The sequence below is a fragment of the Drosophila mojavensis genome, unplaced genomic scaffold (genome assembly GCF_018153725.1).
Source record: "Drosophila mojavensis isolate 15081-1352.22 unplaced genomic scaffold, ASM1815372v1 contig_74, whole genome shotgun sequence".
Lineage (NCBI taxonomy): Eukaryota > Metazoa > Arthropoda > Insecta > Diptera > Drosophilidae > Drosophila > Drosophila mojavensis.
The window spans coordinates 15912949-15932062 of record NW_025318899.1 but is presented as its reverse complement, the minus strand read 5'-3'; the positions used below and the strand labels follow the sequence as shown (position 1 = coordinate 15932062).

The 19114-nt window shown below is 36.2% G+C and overlaps 1 protein-coding gene across 1 annotated transcript; it reads right to left on the bottom strand.

The window, feature by feature from the left end:
• Positions 1-1522: 1522 nt before the first annotated feature.
• Positions 1523-18372, bottom strand: LOC6582680 (ral guanine nucleotide dissociation stimulator-like 1). Its single transcript, XM_002008336.4, has 6 exons — positions 17418-18372; positions 9622-10245; positions 4084-4185; positions 3110-4015; positions 2888-3040; positions 1523-2828 (listed from the first exon to the last, which is right to left on the bottom strand). Exons 1-6 carry the CDS (start codon positions 17418-17420, stop codon positions 1653-1655), a joined length of 2964 nt encoding a protein of 987 aa, XP_002008372.3. The 5' UTR covers positions 17421-18372; the 3' UTR covers positions 1523-1652.
• Positions 18373-19114: the final 742 nt, after the last annotated feature.

Below are 19114 nucleotides of genomic sequence, written 5' to 3'. Positions count from 1 at the left end.
TTTTCGAGAAAGGGTTTCGTAGCTCCGGCAACGGGCAGTTGACAGCGTGCTGATATTATCGCAGTACGGAACCCTCTTCACCGTAAGCCTAGATATTTGTTCGCCTTCAGCAAAGCAAAGATGCTCAACCTGAAGATGTAGGCCTAATATAAACAGATTAAATGGAAAATCTATAGATAGGCTACTCGAGTGTCAACGGCAAATACTTGATTAGTATTTTAATAGTACTGATAAGACTCGGGCAATATGTGAAAATTGGGCTAAATCATACATTAAATTGCCTCTTATCTATCTAGCTGTACTGGGCTATTTAGTAAAATAAATTCTCAATAAAATAAATAAATAATTCTTAATTCAATCATTTTTCGATATATGAAAAACCTTTTCATAATCTCTAAAATAGTTACATTTAAATATATTTTTACCCTAAAATGTTCCTCAATTCCAATTATGTTATTAATAATCTTCATCTTCTCCTTCTTTCTCCCCCTACATAGCTTCCTTTAATTTTCATCCTCTACCTCTTGCCTTTCCTCACTTATTTATTATCTTTTTCTTACGTCTTTTATAATCTTCTTCAGTCTCTACCTCTACTACTGCTAATTGTTCCGTACTTTTCTCAATGACAATTGCAGAGTTCAGCATTATTGTTATATAATAAAGAGACAAATTCATTAATTTCGTTTTTATATTTACAAACATTCTCTTTTTAATTTATTTTATTTAGTTTGTGTTTTTCTTATTTTTTAATAGAGCTCATATTTAATATGCCTTCAGACAATTACTATATATTGATATATGTATAATTCTTTAAATTGTTATGCTAAATATACACACAAATACAATATCTTAACTAGATGTAAAGTGTGGAACAGCTCAATCAAATATATATGCTGAAGTATATATATATATATTCTTAGGTTCCTCTCCCCACACTATAAATATTTAGTTACAAATTTGCATTGTTTTATATATATGTATATATATATAAATATATATATATATGTACATACAATACACGTACAGCAATAATAAAACATCTATACAAATACATATCATATTGGTTGGGCTTTTTGCATCAAAATAAAGTACATAGACTCGTAGACTCGTAGACCTAACGAGTTATCGTCGAAAAACTAATATCGATTCTAACTTCAAAAATTATTGTACTAGATTCTGTATATCAATCGCTTAAGCAATATCAATATTAATATCAATATCAGTAAATAGTATATATATATATATATTGTATATATATATATCTATATATATGTTTTATAAATATCAGCAATTATTCCAGTTTTTAGAGTTCACATAGAAGTATGTATATATATAGAGAGAGAGTACATGTATGTGCCTGATAAACGGATTTTGAATTGAGATTACAAAAGTTGAGTGTTGTACTATGAGCTAATTGACGGGTTAATCGATAGGTAAAAGCAGCTTTGTTATCGATCAGTTGCATTGAGATTGAGATTGCTGTAATAAATAAATTAAGACACTATTAACTAAAACAACAAAATTAGTTTTGTCATGTGTGCGCATCGTGTTTCTATATACTATATACAAGCGGGAATCGGTTGATATACTCTACTCTACTCCTCGCCCTCATATCCCAAGCACCACAACTGGGACAGGGGCACCAGTGTGGACTAGCTGCCCCCGTTGCCAGCCTCGTCCTTGCGCGGTCGCAGTATGAAATTAAGATTATAATTGGTATTCACGGCATAGTAGACATTCGCTGTCTTTGGCATAACCAGCTCCTTGTCGGGCAGCACCTGGGCGAGCGTATAGCGATCGGGATCATCCTCCAAGCCGAGCTTGAGCATCGCATTCCGAATGACCTGCGGCGTCCTCTCATTGTTGCCCAGCATTATGCTCTTGTACAGCACAATGCCGTCCAGCTCAATGTTGTCCGTCTCGTAGGTCACGCGAATGATGTAGAAATCGGGAGCGGACTGGGTGCTCACGCCAGCTGGCTGCACCAGCTGTGCATTGATGTGATTGTGCGGCGAGCCACCGTTGGTCGTCCCATTGATCAGCGCCGCATTCTTCAGTCCATTGCCCAGCGACTGGGAGTGGGTCAACTTGCTGTGCGCCGATTGTCGACCTCCTGAATTGCTCGAGTCCATCGATAGATTGGAGGTGCTGCTCGAGGCGGACATCAGCGATGCGTGATGTGCATCCCTATCCAGCGAATTGTGCCTGGAGCTCGTGCTGCTGTTCAGCTCACAGTAGAACTGCGAGCCAGCTCCGCTGCTCGAATTGGAGTGTATGGAGTCAGTCTTGCGATGGCCATGCCCGGCGCTGCCCATAATCGAGGCCGTCGACGAGGCCGTCGTATTCGTTAGCGATGTATTTGTGCTGGCCACCGATTTGCGCGGCGCCGGCGGCGGTGGCTCCAGCTGGCAGCTCAGCGCAAACGCCTGTCGCTCGTCCAGCAAGGGCATCGAGCCGAACCAATGATCGAAGAGCGGATCCTCCTGCAGATTGTAGGTGTTGGCCGCGCCCTGCAGCAGCTTGATCTGCGCCAGCACCTCGAACTCCTTGCGCTTCTTATCAAAGTTGATCAGCTTGTCTTCGGTCAGGTAGTCCGGATTCGCTGTGTGTATCATCGTCAGATCCGTAAGAAATGTGCCCAGATACGGTATCGTGCCGTGCGACGTCTGTGTGCCCAGATTTTGTATGAGCTTCTGCAGATGGCGATCCGTTTGGTCGCCAGCCGGATCGGGATTCTTGGCAGTGCCCTCGCGCTTCAACACCTCACGCAGAGTCCAGGCATTGTTGTCCTCCGAGCAAATGCGTGCGAGTTCCGTAAAGATTTCCATCTGCAAAAATTAAGATTAATTAACGAAAAATTCAATTCGATTTATCCGCGTCAACCTACGCGCTCTTTGGGCAAAAACTCCCAGACTTTGGACAGTCTGTATATGGAATTGGAATTGAGTCCGGAAATAATGGCCTTCAGGGAGCTAAAGTTTTTGAGCATGCGCAGCTCCTGCGCTATATCAATCCAGCGTGAGATGTTCAAGGCGCGATCCTAGGAATACAGAAGAGAAGAGAAGAGTTATAAAGAGTCTCCACCTCATGCTTAATGCTCTACACTCACCTGTGGCTTCAGCCGATCGATGAGTATGCTGGAGACAACGCGAAAGAGCACCGCATTGAACTGGTTGATGGTGGCAACCACCGTCTCAGAGCCGCCACTGTCCCGCCTCGCCCACGTATGGCCCAGGCACTGATGCGGTATCAGACGCTTGAAGAGCTCAGAGTCCATGCGGGTGAGCTGCTCGGCAAAGTGACGAACGGGCACGTCGGGAAAACGAAAGGCCTGCATAAAGTGCGTGGGTCCGCGGTAGATGTAAAGGTGACCAAATTGCTCGCTCAGATCGTAGGTGGAGCCGTACGGCGTCTGCATCATGAACTGCGTCTGCCCCGCCGACGGAGTCGTCAGCCAAGGCAGGCCAGTGATATCCCCATGATTGCCACCACCTCCTCCTCCGCCTCTGCCTCCACCACCACCGCCGCCACCGCCTCCACCTCCATAAACCTGCTGCCTGAGCAAACGCTCCAAGCGATTCAACACTTTGATATGCAAATCGGAGCGCTTGAGACGTTTGCTGGCAAATTCGAGAATCTGCTGCAAGTTGTCCTCGTGCCAGTCCTCGGGAAACCCGTCCAGCCACACATGCAGCGCCGAGACTAGAGTTTTCTTGTGCTGCTCATGTATGGAGGCCGGTGAGTCATCCTCTGTGCTGCCATTCTGTTGCGCCAGCTCCAGCTCCTCCATATGCTTCTCGTGCAGCGCATCGTAGCGCTGCGTCAGCAGGCTGAGCACCTGCTTGGGCGTCGAGAAGGTGCGATACGTGGACAGGAAGACATTGATAAACGTCGACTCCAATTCACCATCATCGGTGGCCAACGCCTCCACAAGGCGCGCCAATGTGGCTGCCTTCACAAAGCGCACACGCACCGTCTCCCACTCCAGATGGGAAATTTCATCATCCGAGTCTTGCTGCAAGAAAATTGCCAAAGGATATTAGTGAGGGAATGGGTAGAGATATCAATTTATATATCGCTTACATTGCTTGCCGTGGGCGTTGGTCGATGATAGCGCACCTTCTTCAGGTAGACTGTGAAAATTGCATTCTTCTCGTGCTCCTCGCCCCACAGGCGCCACGTGGGCTGCACAGAAAGAGAGAGAAACCAATCAAGATGTCAAATTAGCAAAGTGGCCAAAGGCTAAGCAATTACTTTAGAGTAATATATACATGTATCTATATGTATATATGTATGTATGTATGTATGTCTATACGTATATAAAAAAGTGTGTTGATTTGCTACATTTAGTATATATAATTAATCATTTAGCTATTTCAAGCACAATTTTCGACTATTTATAATTCAATATAAAATTCGCTTAAAACAAGGCACGAATTTTGTGCTTTTCAAAATATTTCCAATATAAACATTATGTCAAATAGAATTGTTTTATGGCCAAAGTGTTGTTGCTTTTGTTGTTTACTGTTGTGTTGTTGGCCAAACAGACCGACACATTTCTACATTTTCACATTTTCCATTTCCCGTCAGAAAATTCATTCACATTTCGCTACATTTTCGATTTGGCATTTAAATTGCTCAATAAATATTTTGTTAATAGTCCATGGCTCTGACTAAGCCATAAATAATGAATAATAACAAATTCCAATTTCGATTTACAGCCAAAGTTCCAAATGCCATTGAAAGGCAAACAATTCTATATATATAAATTATATATATTGTCTATATAAACATTCTTTAATCAGAAACAAAATCAATTTTAAAAGCTATCTCCCGGGGCCTAATATTATTTGCTTTAATCCCATGACAGCAAGGAAAAACCAACTGAATTATTCATATTATGTTGTATAGCTAAAATGATTTTAAAAATTTATTTTTAATGATTTAAATACTGCAACTCAAAAAGAGTTTCTTAAAGATGTTTATAGATCTATTCAAAGAGAGGCATAGTAAGAGTAGAAGACTGGAGTAGTAGAGTATGGTAGAACAGAATAGAATAGCAGAGTAGAGTAGAATCGTAAAGTACAGTAGAATCGTAGAGTACAGTAGAGTTGTTCAATAGTAGAGCAGAGTACAACAACTCTACTGAATAGGTTAGTTGAGTAGTTGAATAGTAATGTAGAGTAGAATAGCAGATTAGTGGAGTTAAGTAGATTAAAGAGTAGAAGAGTGGAAATAGAGTCGTATTGTACAGTAGTTTATTTATATGTAAAAATAAAAAAATAAAAAAAATTTAAATAAAAAAATACACTTATAAAAATATAATATTGAACGCATATAATATTTTTTATTTTGCAATAACAACTACAAGAAATTTTAAAACCACTTTAAATGCGCCCTCGCACACAATGGTAAAAAAAAAATCTATACATAAATTAACATTTCAAATGCATTTAAATTGTTGTAGAGGTTCTTCCTCTAAACAAATAGTTCCGCTATTAATAGAAGGCTATAAATAAAGACTGATTGCCGCAATTAATATAACAGGGTCAATTAATCAACATGTGGCTAATTTTGTATATATTTAAATATTTAGAAATTCTCATAAAAGTAAACAAATTTAAATAAAATATTTGCAGCCTTAAAAATTATAAAATTCTAATAAAATACAAAAATGCATTGCTTAGCTGAATTGTGTGTATATAATATATATATATATATGTTAACATGAATAAATGCGCATATGTATATACATATATACACATACATACATATACAAAAATTAATTAAATTCATAAACTCATTTAATTGCAATTGCGTGAAAATGCAATGAATGAATCAAACCATAAAGAAAATTGAATAAATAACAAAAGGCAGCACGCAATGCTATGTGTATGTATGTGTGTGTGTGTGTATGTGTGCGACAAAACATATGTCGGAAGCTGTTTTTAAGACCTGCCCCCAAACCAAGCAGCCAGAGCATGCAACTATAGAAAGATTTGCTCAGCGAGCTACATACAAGATGTAAATGCTGAGTAGGCACACACACACACACACACACACACCTCTCGCTGCCTTACAGCTGACCCCCTGTTGATACATACCTACAAACACTCTGACACATCTACATAAATTTCTGTCCAACTAAACATTAATGAATCTCATGTTAGGGCAATTAATTGCCCGCATGCGCTTTCATTACACACACAACAACAACAACAGCAACAGCAACAATTTTGTACAACTACAAGAGCAACAATTGCGTACAACAACAGTAAAATCCTGCATACAAATATATGTTTAGTTTACTTTTTTGTTAGCCGTGGCCGTGTCTGAGCTTCTGACCTCATTTCAGAAAATTTCGTGAATTGTTTGAATATTTCGTAAAAAAAAAAAAAAAAAAAAAAAAAAAATCCCAACAAAAACATGTTGGGCGTTAAGTGGTCGGCGCAATTTGTTTTATGATCTTTATATGCGCTTTGAAATGAGGGGCATATAAAATTGTATAAGCATTATGTAACAGCATATATAGGCAAGGGCTTAAGCTAAATTGATGTACTCTAAGCCAATTTAGTTGAAAGTAAAAATAAATAAACATATTTTTGATACAGTCCAAGGTTAAATCTGTTGAAATTACAGGGTATATGAAAACTATAGCAACTTGCATATATCAGTTTGCATTTTTTAATTTTAAATATAATTTTCTAAAACTTTCTTATACCCTCCTAATAAATATTTCTTAAGAATCAAAAAGAGTATTTTATATTAAAGAGTATCTTCACTTCGACCCACCCTCAGCTTATGGTCTCCTACGAAAAATTCCCTAGATCGCTGTAAACAGCTGTAAGTTGTTCGTAGATGCCCAGCCCCATAAATAACATTGCCAAAAATGTTGAAAATTCATTTTCTTTTGTTTTTTTTCCTCTACTAGTTGTGTAAACTACTTAGTATACTTATTAGGCGCCAATGTTTTCACTTACAACACTGCGCCTCAAGTGCTTAAGTGTTGAGTAATTCCATTTAATGACTTTCATTCACAGCATTTCACGCGATTTCAACTTGAATCTATATCAAAATTGGCAGCATAAACAAAGCGTGAAAGCAAAAGCAACAACAGCTGCGAAAACATCGTTGCGACTGCCACTGCGACTGCGACTATTTCCTGTGAAGCCCAACAATTTTTCAGCAAATTGCAATTGTTTTTGCGTTTCGATACTCGCTCATTAAATGCATGAGAAGAGTATATTGGTTGCAGTGAAAATGTTGTATGAGCCATGAAGTATGAAGTATGAAGTATGAAGTATGAAGTATGAAGTATGAAGTATGAAGTATGAAGTATGAAGTATGAAGTATGAAGTATGAAGTATGAAGTATGAAGTATGAAGTATGAAGTATGAAGTATGAAGTATGAAGTATGAAGTATGAAGTATGAAGTATGAAGTATGAAGTATGAAGTATGAAGTATGAAGTATGAAGTATGAAGTATGAAGTATGAAGTATGAAGTATGAAGTATGAATTATGAACTATGAACTATAAACTAGAATACTCTTAACAAAAAGAGCAACAATTCGTAAGTAAAAATACTATAATATTATAAATACTAAATTCCATTACACACGCGAGTATTCGTCAGTCATTAACACCCTTCCAAATGCTTCCAAATTTATATTTAACTTTTTTGTTGTCTTTATGTTTGTTTTTTTCTAATTGCTGTGTACTTATGTTAGCTTGTGATTCGGCTGGCTGATCTGCACATGCTACTTCCCAAATCAAACAAATATGTGTCGATATGTATATATGTGTATATACATATATACTCGTATATATACATATATATATCTGTGTATGTAGCCAAGTTGAAGGCAACTTTTAATCAATTCACGAGGAAAGATCAGCCAAGTCGTTTGACTTTTCTTTAATTATTTTATTTTCTTTTTTGTTTCGACTGTCGAAATAAGAAATTTGTCTGTTTGTATGTAAACAGGCACACACACACTCCCACATATATAGAGATGAATGCATACATATGTATTTATTTAATTTATTTGTTATTTATTTGGCGTTTTGTATGTTTTTTGTTTAAATGCTGCTGCTGCTGCTTCTCTCTCTCTCTCTCCCTCTCTCTCTTTCTCTCTCTCTTTATATATACACATATATATGTTTGTATGCATGCTACTATGTATTTGTCTTTCATATATCTGTTTGCTTCATTTGTTCTGTTTTATTAATGACGCACTATATTCGCTTGTTTTTAGTTTCATTTACGTCAAAATTATTTTAGCAATGTTTATTGAAACGAACAATATTAATGGCAGAGTATACGGCAAACTAATAACGACTGCAGCTGCAGGTGTTTTTGCCCCACTAAACGATCAATTTGTCTACAGGTAGTAAAGATAAATAAAGACTTTACATAGAAACAGAGTAAAATGCATATAATATTAAAATAATACAAATATGTATTAATTAATATTTTGCAACTAATTACTTAACTATAATAAACCATGATTAAGACAAACTAGAGTCTGTCCAACATAGCCAGCTGCTGAATTTCATTTTGTGTCAACACAAACAAAAATAAATATTTTTATGGGTTCAAAGCTCTGTTTAAAACAAATAAAAGTTATTCAATGTCAATTCATTAAAATTGTTAAATGAATAAAATTGTTTAAATAATAATAAGCAAATACAAAGCAGAGTATATTTATGCTAAACAAGTCTCTTTAAAAACAGAAAAAATATTGAAGGCAGAATATGTTTAAAAATAGAATAGAATATGTTTAAGCTTGACTTGAACTATTAATCAAAGAAGTTGATGAATTAAAATAAAAATATTATAAATGAGATACCAAACTCCAGCAAAATTCAATTAAAGCTAATGAATAGTGAACTTGTCTACATTTACTGGATATTATATAAACAATTGAAAACATTTGGCGACGTATTTTCTGGCAGAATTTACAAAAATGTTTCTACGATTCTAATTGAAGCAATTAAAAACAATCAACAATTTTTTATAGTGAAATCAACAAATATTTCAATTGGCAAAAATATTAAAAAGAATAACACACGAAATATTTAGTATTCATCAAAAATAAATTTCCTTTTCTTTTAAGCCACCCAGCTAGTTTATAATAAGTTGGATTAAACAGCTATTAAATAAAGCAAATATAAAAGAAAATTTGCAACTTAATTGCATTTAAAAAAAATTAAATTTAAATTATTAAAATTAAATAAAAAAAAGGAAGACTTAAAAAAATAAATGAAATAAATATATATATAAAAAAAAAATAAAAAATATATAAATATAAAATATATAAATAAATAAAATATATAAAAAAATAAATAAATAAAAAAAAATAATAATAAAAATAATATTAAAACTTCAGTAAATTAAATATATAGTTTACAATATGTATATAACCAAATCTTGGAACAGACTTTCTAAGGCCAATTAATTATAGAGCATATTCCCATCAAAACCAACTCTCAGACTATTTGTATTTTTTGGCAAGTGTCTCCAATAGATAACAATATAATAGATAGCACAGACTTAGCTCTAATATACATATAGTATATGCATATATATAGCTAGTCACATGCAATGCATTACCAATTACCTTGGTGTAGGTATAGTTTTTGGCATGTAAATCTTTCGTCTTCTTCGACAGGTTGCGCAGTGTGGCGCCTGTGCAGGCGCACAGATACTTGAGGCTGGCGACGACTTTGCGTTCCGCATTGGCCACCGCATTCGATGAGCTGTCCAGATCATCGTAGGAATGATAGGAGCTGTTCCGTCGCTGCTTGCCAGCTGAGGAGGATGTGGAGCGTGAACGTCGCTGCTGTTGCTGCTGCTGTCGGCATAATGTCGATGTGGGCGTGGCTGTGGGCGTATGTGTGGGTGTTGCTGATTTCTTTTGGCGCGGACAGGTGTTGTGATGATACAGACGCTGCTTGGCTTTGGCCCAATTATGTGCGGGCTGTTGCTGCTGCTGCTGCTGCTGCAGTTGCTGATGGTAATTGCAGAGCGCGTTGCTGCTGTTGTTGTTGACATAGCGCCAGGCGCAGCTGAAGTCGGTGTTGTCCAGCGGCGGCATTAGGGCGCGATTATAGCCAGCTAAATCCTGCAGCTGATAGGCGCAAGTGTGGCTCTTGATGAGCGTGGGTGGATGATGCTGCTGCACCTGCTGCTTTTCCTTCGACTGTTTATGCTGGCAAACACAGTTCGCTTGGCTTGTGAAATTCTGAAAACAAAATTTGTGTGTGTTTTGTTGTTGTTTTTTTTTTTTAGGTTGGGGTCAATCTCTCGCAACATGTTTTATTTTGTACTTGATTATGGTTCATTGATTGGCATTGGCTGCTCAGCGAAACTAGCCGTGAAACGAGTTCATTCACATCAACATGGGCAGCCACATCGACATCCACATCCACTTCGACATCGGCATCGACAACTCATCTCACTTGAGTTGAGTTCAGTTGAGTCGCTGTCAATGCCTAGGGCTTGTCTGCCCGCCCCTGACCTTGGCTACAATTTTCGACTTAGAGATAGACGCACAATGTACATATATGTACATACATATACATATGTACAAGTATGTGTATATAAATACATTTATATTGTTCAGCTGTCGGCAGCTAGACGCATTTGTATAGACATAGCGACAACAACAACAACAATGGAAAGCAACTCAAGTGGCGTCTCGCTCGGCACCTTCCCATATTTGGTTAAATACTTTTTGCCCCCCAATTCCAAATTGCAATTAACGGCAATAGCCAGGCTGACTGGCTGACTCGCTGGCTTCGCCTTTGTTTAACAATTTTTACATTTGGTGCCACGCCCCCTGCTTCCTTTGCTGCGCTCGTAAAACAGCATAAGGTATTAGCCTAGCCAAAAGCGTGCAGCACAACTTTTCCAGGAAGTTGTTTATTATTGCGGCCGTTTATTGTTGTTTCACATTCCCATTGACAGCTGTGAGCGCGCGATTTTTATATATCGAATACACTTATAAAAATTGGGGGAAGTGAGAATGAATGAGAGTATTGGTAAAGGAAGAGACATAGCGAGAGAGAGATAGAAGATAGAGTTGTCAGTTAAGCCTTAGCATTGGTCAGAGCTATGTATATATTAGCTTAATGCCCTAATAAAGTCTGATTCCGTATATACAATATTAATGTATTTACATCTATATATATTATTTATTTCCAAACATCGTCAGTGTATTCCAAATTCGTATGTTTTCTCTCAAGACGCTGCGCCACATTTGCTGAACAAATTTGTTGCCATTTGTGTGTTAAGGAAATCGTTGCTGGAAAATGCGTTTTCATTTTCCGTTTCACACTAGTTTTACGGCGATTCGCCTTGAAGCGTGTGCATGCACACAGTATTTATTAGACGTGCACACTTATTTGCGACTAACTGTAATGGAGCTGCAAATTTCACGTCAACTCTCTTGGCCATAAACATTTGGGCCAACAAACTGTGCTCGATTCAAAAGTCAAGCTATGATGCTCCACATTGCATAACTCGTTTTTTTTCTATGTTTTTGTTTTTGTTTTTTTTTTTTTTTTTTTTTTTGTTTTAGTTCTGTTAATGGCATGGCCTTTCCTCTGAAATTGTCATGCAGAGTTATCTAAGCTAACAGATCAGCAGGTCAGCCGACGGGGTCGGACCCGTGCCGGATGCTGGACCGTGTCCGTGTCTGTCTCCGTGTGGCAACGGAGACGGCTTTCCGTATGAAACGTGCCGCAATTCGCGGCGCCTCGACATTAAATTGCGTATATAGCAGCAATAAATGTTGGGATCATAAAATATGCCAGCCCAGAAATAGACGCATAAAGCATTCAAAACAAACCGCACGCAGCTCTCAGCTCCACAATTTCAGACTAATAATGAAATGTATATATATGTATATAGGAATATTATATACAATATATGTGGGAATTGCGAGTTAATCTGGCACGTATCGGCACACAGTGCCAAAGTCATTTAGATTAAATGCGAGCTCTTGCAACAGTTTGGCTGCCACATTCCAGTTAAAATAAATAAATAATCGCATCACGAATGAGATTACTGGAGCTGGGCAGGTCTTTAGCCTTAGCCTCATAAAGCCTAAAGTATTTGCAAAAATTTGCTAAACGTTCACAGTCCAATTGAATATTCAAAACAAATTCATAGAGCTATTGATTGATTGACTGATTGATTGATTGGTTGGGTTTAACATTTTTGAAATACCTGAGAATTGACGTAAAGAAATGAGAATTGGCATTCTATTTATTTTTTGAAGTTATATACAAATATCGTTTACATGAAATTTTAGAAAATTAATTTAAATATTTTAATTTAATATTACATCAAAAATTTATTTATTTCATCATTTTAATTTAATAATAAATAAAAATTTATTAATTTAATAAATTGAAATAAATATTTAAAAAAAAAAAAAGAAGAAGAAGAAGAAAATAAATTCAAGGAAAAAATAATACTTTTCTTAAATTTATTTATTTAATTTAATAAGATATCAAAAAAGGAGAGGTAAAAAAATATATATATTTATTTAAAGAGAAATTAAAAAAATATATATATATATTTATCTTTTTATTAAATTTAATTATATATAAAAAATAGAAGAAGAACATAAATTCATTTAATTAAATATGTATTTGTAATTCATTTTTAAAAGAAATTTCTTATTTGGGGAAAGCCTCTCTCTCATTTAGATAAGAATATTTTATATATATCTGCGTATATATTATTTTGGACTCCTGTCTGATTCTTGATTAGTTAACTGCATGAATTTTGCTGTCTAGTGTAATTTATAGTCTTCCATATGCCAAAAGTGTGTACACGTTTGAAACAGATGCAAACAATAATTTTTTAAATGAAAACTTAACATTTTCTAAGTAAATCGTAAAAAGTAAATAAATAAAAAAATAAAAATAAAATAATTTAAATTTAATACTTTACAAATTATATTTCTCTCAGCTACTTTTAGTTCATACTCAATGCTAATGGATAGACGTGGAAACCTAAACAGCCAAAAATTGACTTACTAATCGCAATTATGAATTCATTAACCCAAAATAATCGATATGTATTAGATATTTGTATCCACATTGCCAAACATTACAAATGACAAGTCGATTCATGAATATATTGATTTCCGAGTCACGTACCTCGATATGCCAATTCATTTGTTTTCAGATGCTTGATTGAACTTTTGTGCAATACGCTGAAGTGTGCAAAGTCTAACTAAAACCTATGAGCGTATAGCCCAGACCCAGATCCAGTTCGATCGTGACAGATTTCTCATCAACTCATATTTATATACATATGGTTTATATTTCCACATATAGCATTTGCTATGCCCCCCTCTAATCAATATGCACACACACACACACACATACATATTGTGGAGAGGCTCTCTTGACTCATTTAATTATAACTCACATAGCATATATATAACTATATGTATATATGAATATATATATTTACATATATGTAACTTAAAATGCAAATCGAGTAGCAGTTAAGATTGATCGACCCCAGCGATAAGTCGGCGTCATTCAGAACAGAAACAGCAAACAAAAAGTTTCAAATTCAAGTTGAGTCATCGAGTGGGGGAAAATACATCCAAAAATAATACGGAGAGACGATATTAATAAAGTTCTAAGGAATTACGATAATTTGTATATATTTTTGTATTATATAATTTTAGCTCAACTCAATTGTCAAATGTTTCTCAAGTGTTGGAAATGCAATTATAAAGACATAAAGCGAAATTATGTCAAATTGCTCCAGATGATAATGAAGATGAGGTAAACGATAATTACAATGCTGACGATAATAATGAAACTGATGACGAGGCATTTCACATGAGTTTTTCGTATATTTATAGAAGAACTGTGGGATTTGACCTTTGTGCGGCCTGATGGCTAATGGCAAAATTCTATTGACTGACGTGTTGGCGGCTGTCTGTGTATGTGTGTGTGTGCGTATCGTGTGTGTGTGTGTATGTGTGTGTGTGCGTGGGTAGCCGCCGTGGCTTAATTGACTTAGCTGCGACGCAAATGCAAAAGATGTTGCAAAAATAGCTAAAAAACCACCCGCCTCATCCCAACTACAAGCCACGCCCACGCATCCTGCTGTCCGCCAAGAGTGGACAGTAACAACATCAAAGCAAACAATCGATGAGCAGCTGTACGTAGTTGGGTTCAGACTGATGGGGGCTTGCCCCCATTTCTATTTATAGAGAGGGGCGAATCCAAAGCTCGGCCACGAGTTGGCTCTTGCATTGATATACAGCAAGAGGCAAATAAACAATGCAAATGTATAAAAAGCACAAAACAAATCATGTAAAAGCTGATCTAGTGCTAAGTGCTTGACTAGAAAATACCCTGGCTGGATGAGAGAGATTTGGCCCAGAGATAGGTCAGTTTTATATATAAATGTAGTCTTTAAATTGTGTATATATAAATATATATTAAATATAATCAAATCATGTATAGATTGCTCTACAGTTATGTGCTTGACTAGCTGAAACTCTTCAAGATTAATCTTAAATAAATATTTGTTTAATTGGCTTTTAAAAAACATATATATTAATTAAAGTTAAATTGCTCTACAAAAGTTTATAATATAAATATAGGCAAATCGATAATTATCGTAAAAGTAATCCATTGAAAAAGCTTTCTTAGTAACTTACAGCCTAGCAAGACAGTACACCCCCTTTTTAGTATCATTTGTACAGGGTATACAAATAAAAACTATAGCAGAGCAGAAAAATAAAGCAACTCAACTAAAGCCGAAATGCTGCATTCGTCTCGTGTCTCGTGTCGCATTGAATGACTGACTAAATGAGTGTACAACGTCCGTTGGACGTTCGTTTCGTCAGTTACTGACTGCATTCGTCTCCCCGCCCAGTGCTCTCCCCCACTCACTCACTCTCCCTCTCTCTCTTTGTTTGCAGCAGAATCACCTAGTGGCTGCTGCTGCTTGCTGCTCGACTATTATCAAACCACATCCGCTGTGCAACAGACATATAAAATATATATAGATGCATATACTTTATACATATTTATATATTTATATATTTGCATGGGGCAGAGGAAACAAACAACGGATATAGAAATATCAACTTGAATTAAAGCTTAAAGCACTGAGCATAACAAGAAGCAAAAGCAAACTCGTAAAAATGTTTCTCAAAAGGTGGTTGGGGAAGCAGTAAATATGCATGGCTATATTTGCATATACTTATAATACGGAATGCGGGTAGACAAGTGATATATGTATGCTTTAGCTTGTACTATAGACTAGACATAGCTAGATAACTAGATAGCTGAGAGGTGACAAAGCTAGGGGTTTCGTATTACCATAATGCGACATCTTTCACGGGATTGAGATTGACATAAGCTACTTGAGAGATTGGGAGTATTATATTTTTGATTAGAATTTAATATGAAATTATAAATCTTTTAAGCATGATTCTTTACTTAAGTCAAGTTAAATAAGAGAACAAGTAGAGCCTTTACGAAAAAAAATTTATTTAGAGCTCAGCTTAGGTAGTGTTGTAAGGGCGATCTAGATAAAAATCATGTCGGCGTACTATATGTATACCCAAAAAGAGAGATAAGCCTATAATAGTTCTGTTAAATAAGAGTATTGGACAATATCGTCCATAAATATGTTTATTGTATATTTTTTCAGAAATGCTATATCAATAGGAATTCCTTTTCATACATAACACTTTGATATATCAGTAAATCATTATAAGCATATCATTTCTATTACTATAATTCATTAATTATAACATCTGAAATCATTTCCAATGTATTCCAGGGTCAAATATATTTTCGTCTCAGTCTTAGTTATTTCAGCTCAGGTATAGCTCTCCGATTTTTAAAGACAAAGCATTTATCGCACATGAAATGAGTCCCTTTCCATTCTTTGGATTTCGAATTTCTTAAAGACCTTCTCAGGTCTTTTGAGCTCTCTACTTTTCTTAATTCATTGTATTGTACATCTATTACACATACGAACCTTAATTATATTTCCTTTTGTTTATTTATTTTTTGGGTTTGTAATGCTCTAAGAAGATTGTCGCTAGGTAACCAATTAGCTGACAACTTACATTGCAACTCCCTCTCACTCTAGCACTCCCTCTCGCACTCTTTCTTTTTGTATTTCTCGAATTCCCCTCTAAGGTTGCTGTTCAAGTGTAAATACTACTTAATATTGATTGGCACTGAGCAGCTTTTCAAGGCGATTTGCCCAGCTACGCCTTCAGTTTTCCAAACCAATGGATGTGTCCATAGTTTCACATATATAAATACATATATATTTAGGTATAATTGCTGTTGACATTTTCTCGAGACGCAATCAACAACAACAAGTTCATAGAGCACATACATATATGCTCTTTTATATATGTATATGTATACACATATGCCTAATGCAATGCCCATAAATAACCAATTCGAATGCTATCAAAATCAAGTACAAAATAAAACACGCCAATTCCAGTTGGATTGCTTTAATGCTAATGTCGGGGAAATACATAAATATACATATATGTAGAATATGTACATACATACATATATACATGTTCATATCCATGTATGTATATATATGCTAAAGATGTGCGCATAAAAATTAGCGTAGGCTTAACTATTTCAATTGTTGTTATTATTGTTGGCATTTTTGTGGTGGGTTGGGCCTACAACAACAACAACAAGAAGAACAAGAAGTACAAACGCTTGTGGTTTTTCTTGGCTCGTTACTCTTGCAGGTGAGAAAAATATATATGGAAATTGTAATGTTTCTTTAGAAACCGGAAATAATTTAAATTCTTCTATCGAGGAATTTTTTTGTAGATGTAGAAATTTTCAACTATTGCACTGCTCTAGGACTAAAATAGAAACTGCTCTAATAGCGTTAGTCAATTAGTTTTATTTATTTATGGAAATTCATGGAAAATGAATATATTTATGCAGAAGTAATTTGATTTTTTGTAGCTGTATACACAAGCATTTATTTTGAGCAATATTCCATTTATTTATTTAATATTTTCTTTTCAATAAATTGAATTTGTTTATTTATGCTAGAAATTAGAAATTAAAGTTTTCTTCAAATTTTATATTAAATTGCAAAATGTATTTATAAATCTAGGATTTGACTTTTTGCTTTATTTTGTATATGACTCAAACAAAACATCTGTAATATTAATTTCAATATATCTTTTATATACATTGTTAAAACTGCCTGCAAGAGTATCGACAAGTCGACCAAAGCGAAAGCTTTCAATATTTGTATTTAAGTTTTCTTCCTTGTCGCACACTTTTTATGCGCGCGCCTTTTTTTGTTGTACTGTGTGCGGGCTTTGGCAGACAGTTGGGTTTTATTCACCGTTTTTTTCTTTACCATTTGAGATTGACTTTTTTCGTTCGTAATTTACACGCAGATCCAATTGTTTTTGCTCTGTTTACTTTGCGCCTGCAATTCTTAATGGTTGCGATAAGATGAATGTAGAAAGCAAAATCAATAAATTTGCTGCTCCTTTATTTTCAGTGTGTCTCTGAGTGTGTGTGTGTCTGTGCCGTAAGCTAAGGCGGAATTGATGCGCATGTGGATACGATACGATATAGCAGTACGATAGAATACAGCACGTTGTGTTGCGTTGCGTTACGTTACGTTACGTTACGTGCCGTCGATTAAGCTGCAAAGCTAGGCTTTTAGGCAGTTGTTTTGTTGTTGTTTTTCACGATTTGTTTTTGCTTTTTATTTATTCTTGGCTACGCACCACGAGCGACCGCTGCCGCAGCGCCAGTTTCTCTGCCCTGAATGCTGAGGAGGATGATGATGGATGAGTCAGTCGGTCAGCTGAGTGGGCAGGGGGTTGGCTGGGCTGAAGCGCGTACACAACCCCCGTCTCGAGCGAAGGGTTCGGGTTCGGACTCGGGTTCGTTGCACTACGTTCAATTGGCAGGCGCGTTCTCCTTATGTTTATGTGTCTGCCTTTCTTCAACTATTGCTTTGCTTGCACACACTCATACACACACATACATGTTAATATGTATGTTTCTATGTATTACACTATCACGTTTTTCGTTTTAGTTATTTATTTGCATCTCTTGATTTCAACACACAAATATTAGACGCAAATTTCTTTTTTCGTATGCACTTTACGCTATATTTCTTGCACATTAGATAATTAAGAACAATTTATTGGGCATTTCAGGTTTTCGAGGGGGGGACGCGTAATTTCGGGCCTTCCTTTTTCGTATAATTCACGGCACAAAACACTGAAGGAAAAAGTTCTCTGGCGAAACGGTGACGGGACAACCGACGCCAACAACTGTTGAAAACGCACTCAGCGGCCAGGTCGACCCGAGATCCGTGACAGCCCCAACATCGCCACACATACACACACACACACATACACTAGGAACGCTCGGCTTTTGTTCTCGTTCGCTCTGACTCTCTCTCTCTCTTAGAACAACACGAGCGAGGGTTGTTCGAGCGACCTCTGCCGTCGCGTTGGCGTTAGCACAGCGCCAGCCGCTTCGCCTCATGCCTCCCCTCTCAATGCATTGTTTGCTCTCAGGTAGTTTGTTTGGGTCGTGGTCGTGGGAATTTTGCACCCACTCGTATTTTCCTCATTACGCTCTGTTTATGTTTTTTTAGTGAGCGGCTCTCATTCGCGTGCGTTCCTATTAGAAATTGCCCTTGTGCTGAGCGCCGCTCTTTCTGTGCTCGTCTGAAAATGTGTGTTTGTGTATGTGTATGTGAGTGCGTCTGCCCGTCAATGGGTAGCGAAATATAATAGAGCGGAAAAAGCTCTCTTATAGTATAGTAATGTATGCGCATATATATCATTTGAATTCGCATATAAATTCATTTCAGCATTGATATGTAATATAAATTGTTAAAAAACAAATATAAAATACATCAAATATGTTTATCTTGTGTGAAAAAACTTAACTGACCAAAACACAATAGAATTTATAAAATTCGAAAAAAAAAAACAACAAAAAAACAATAATAATTTTATTTCACGCGTTGTTCAACAATATTTATGCGACTCTTAAAATTCCAAGACAAGTTCCCTCCAAACATTT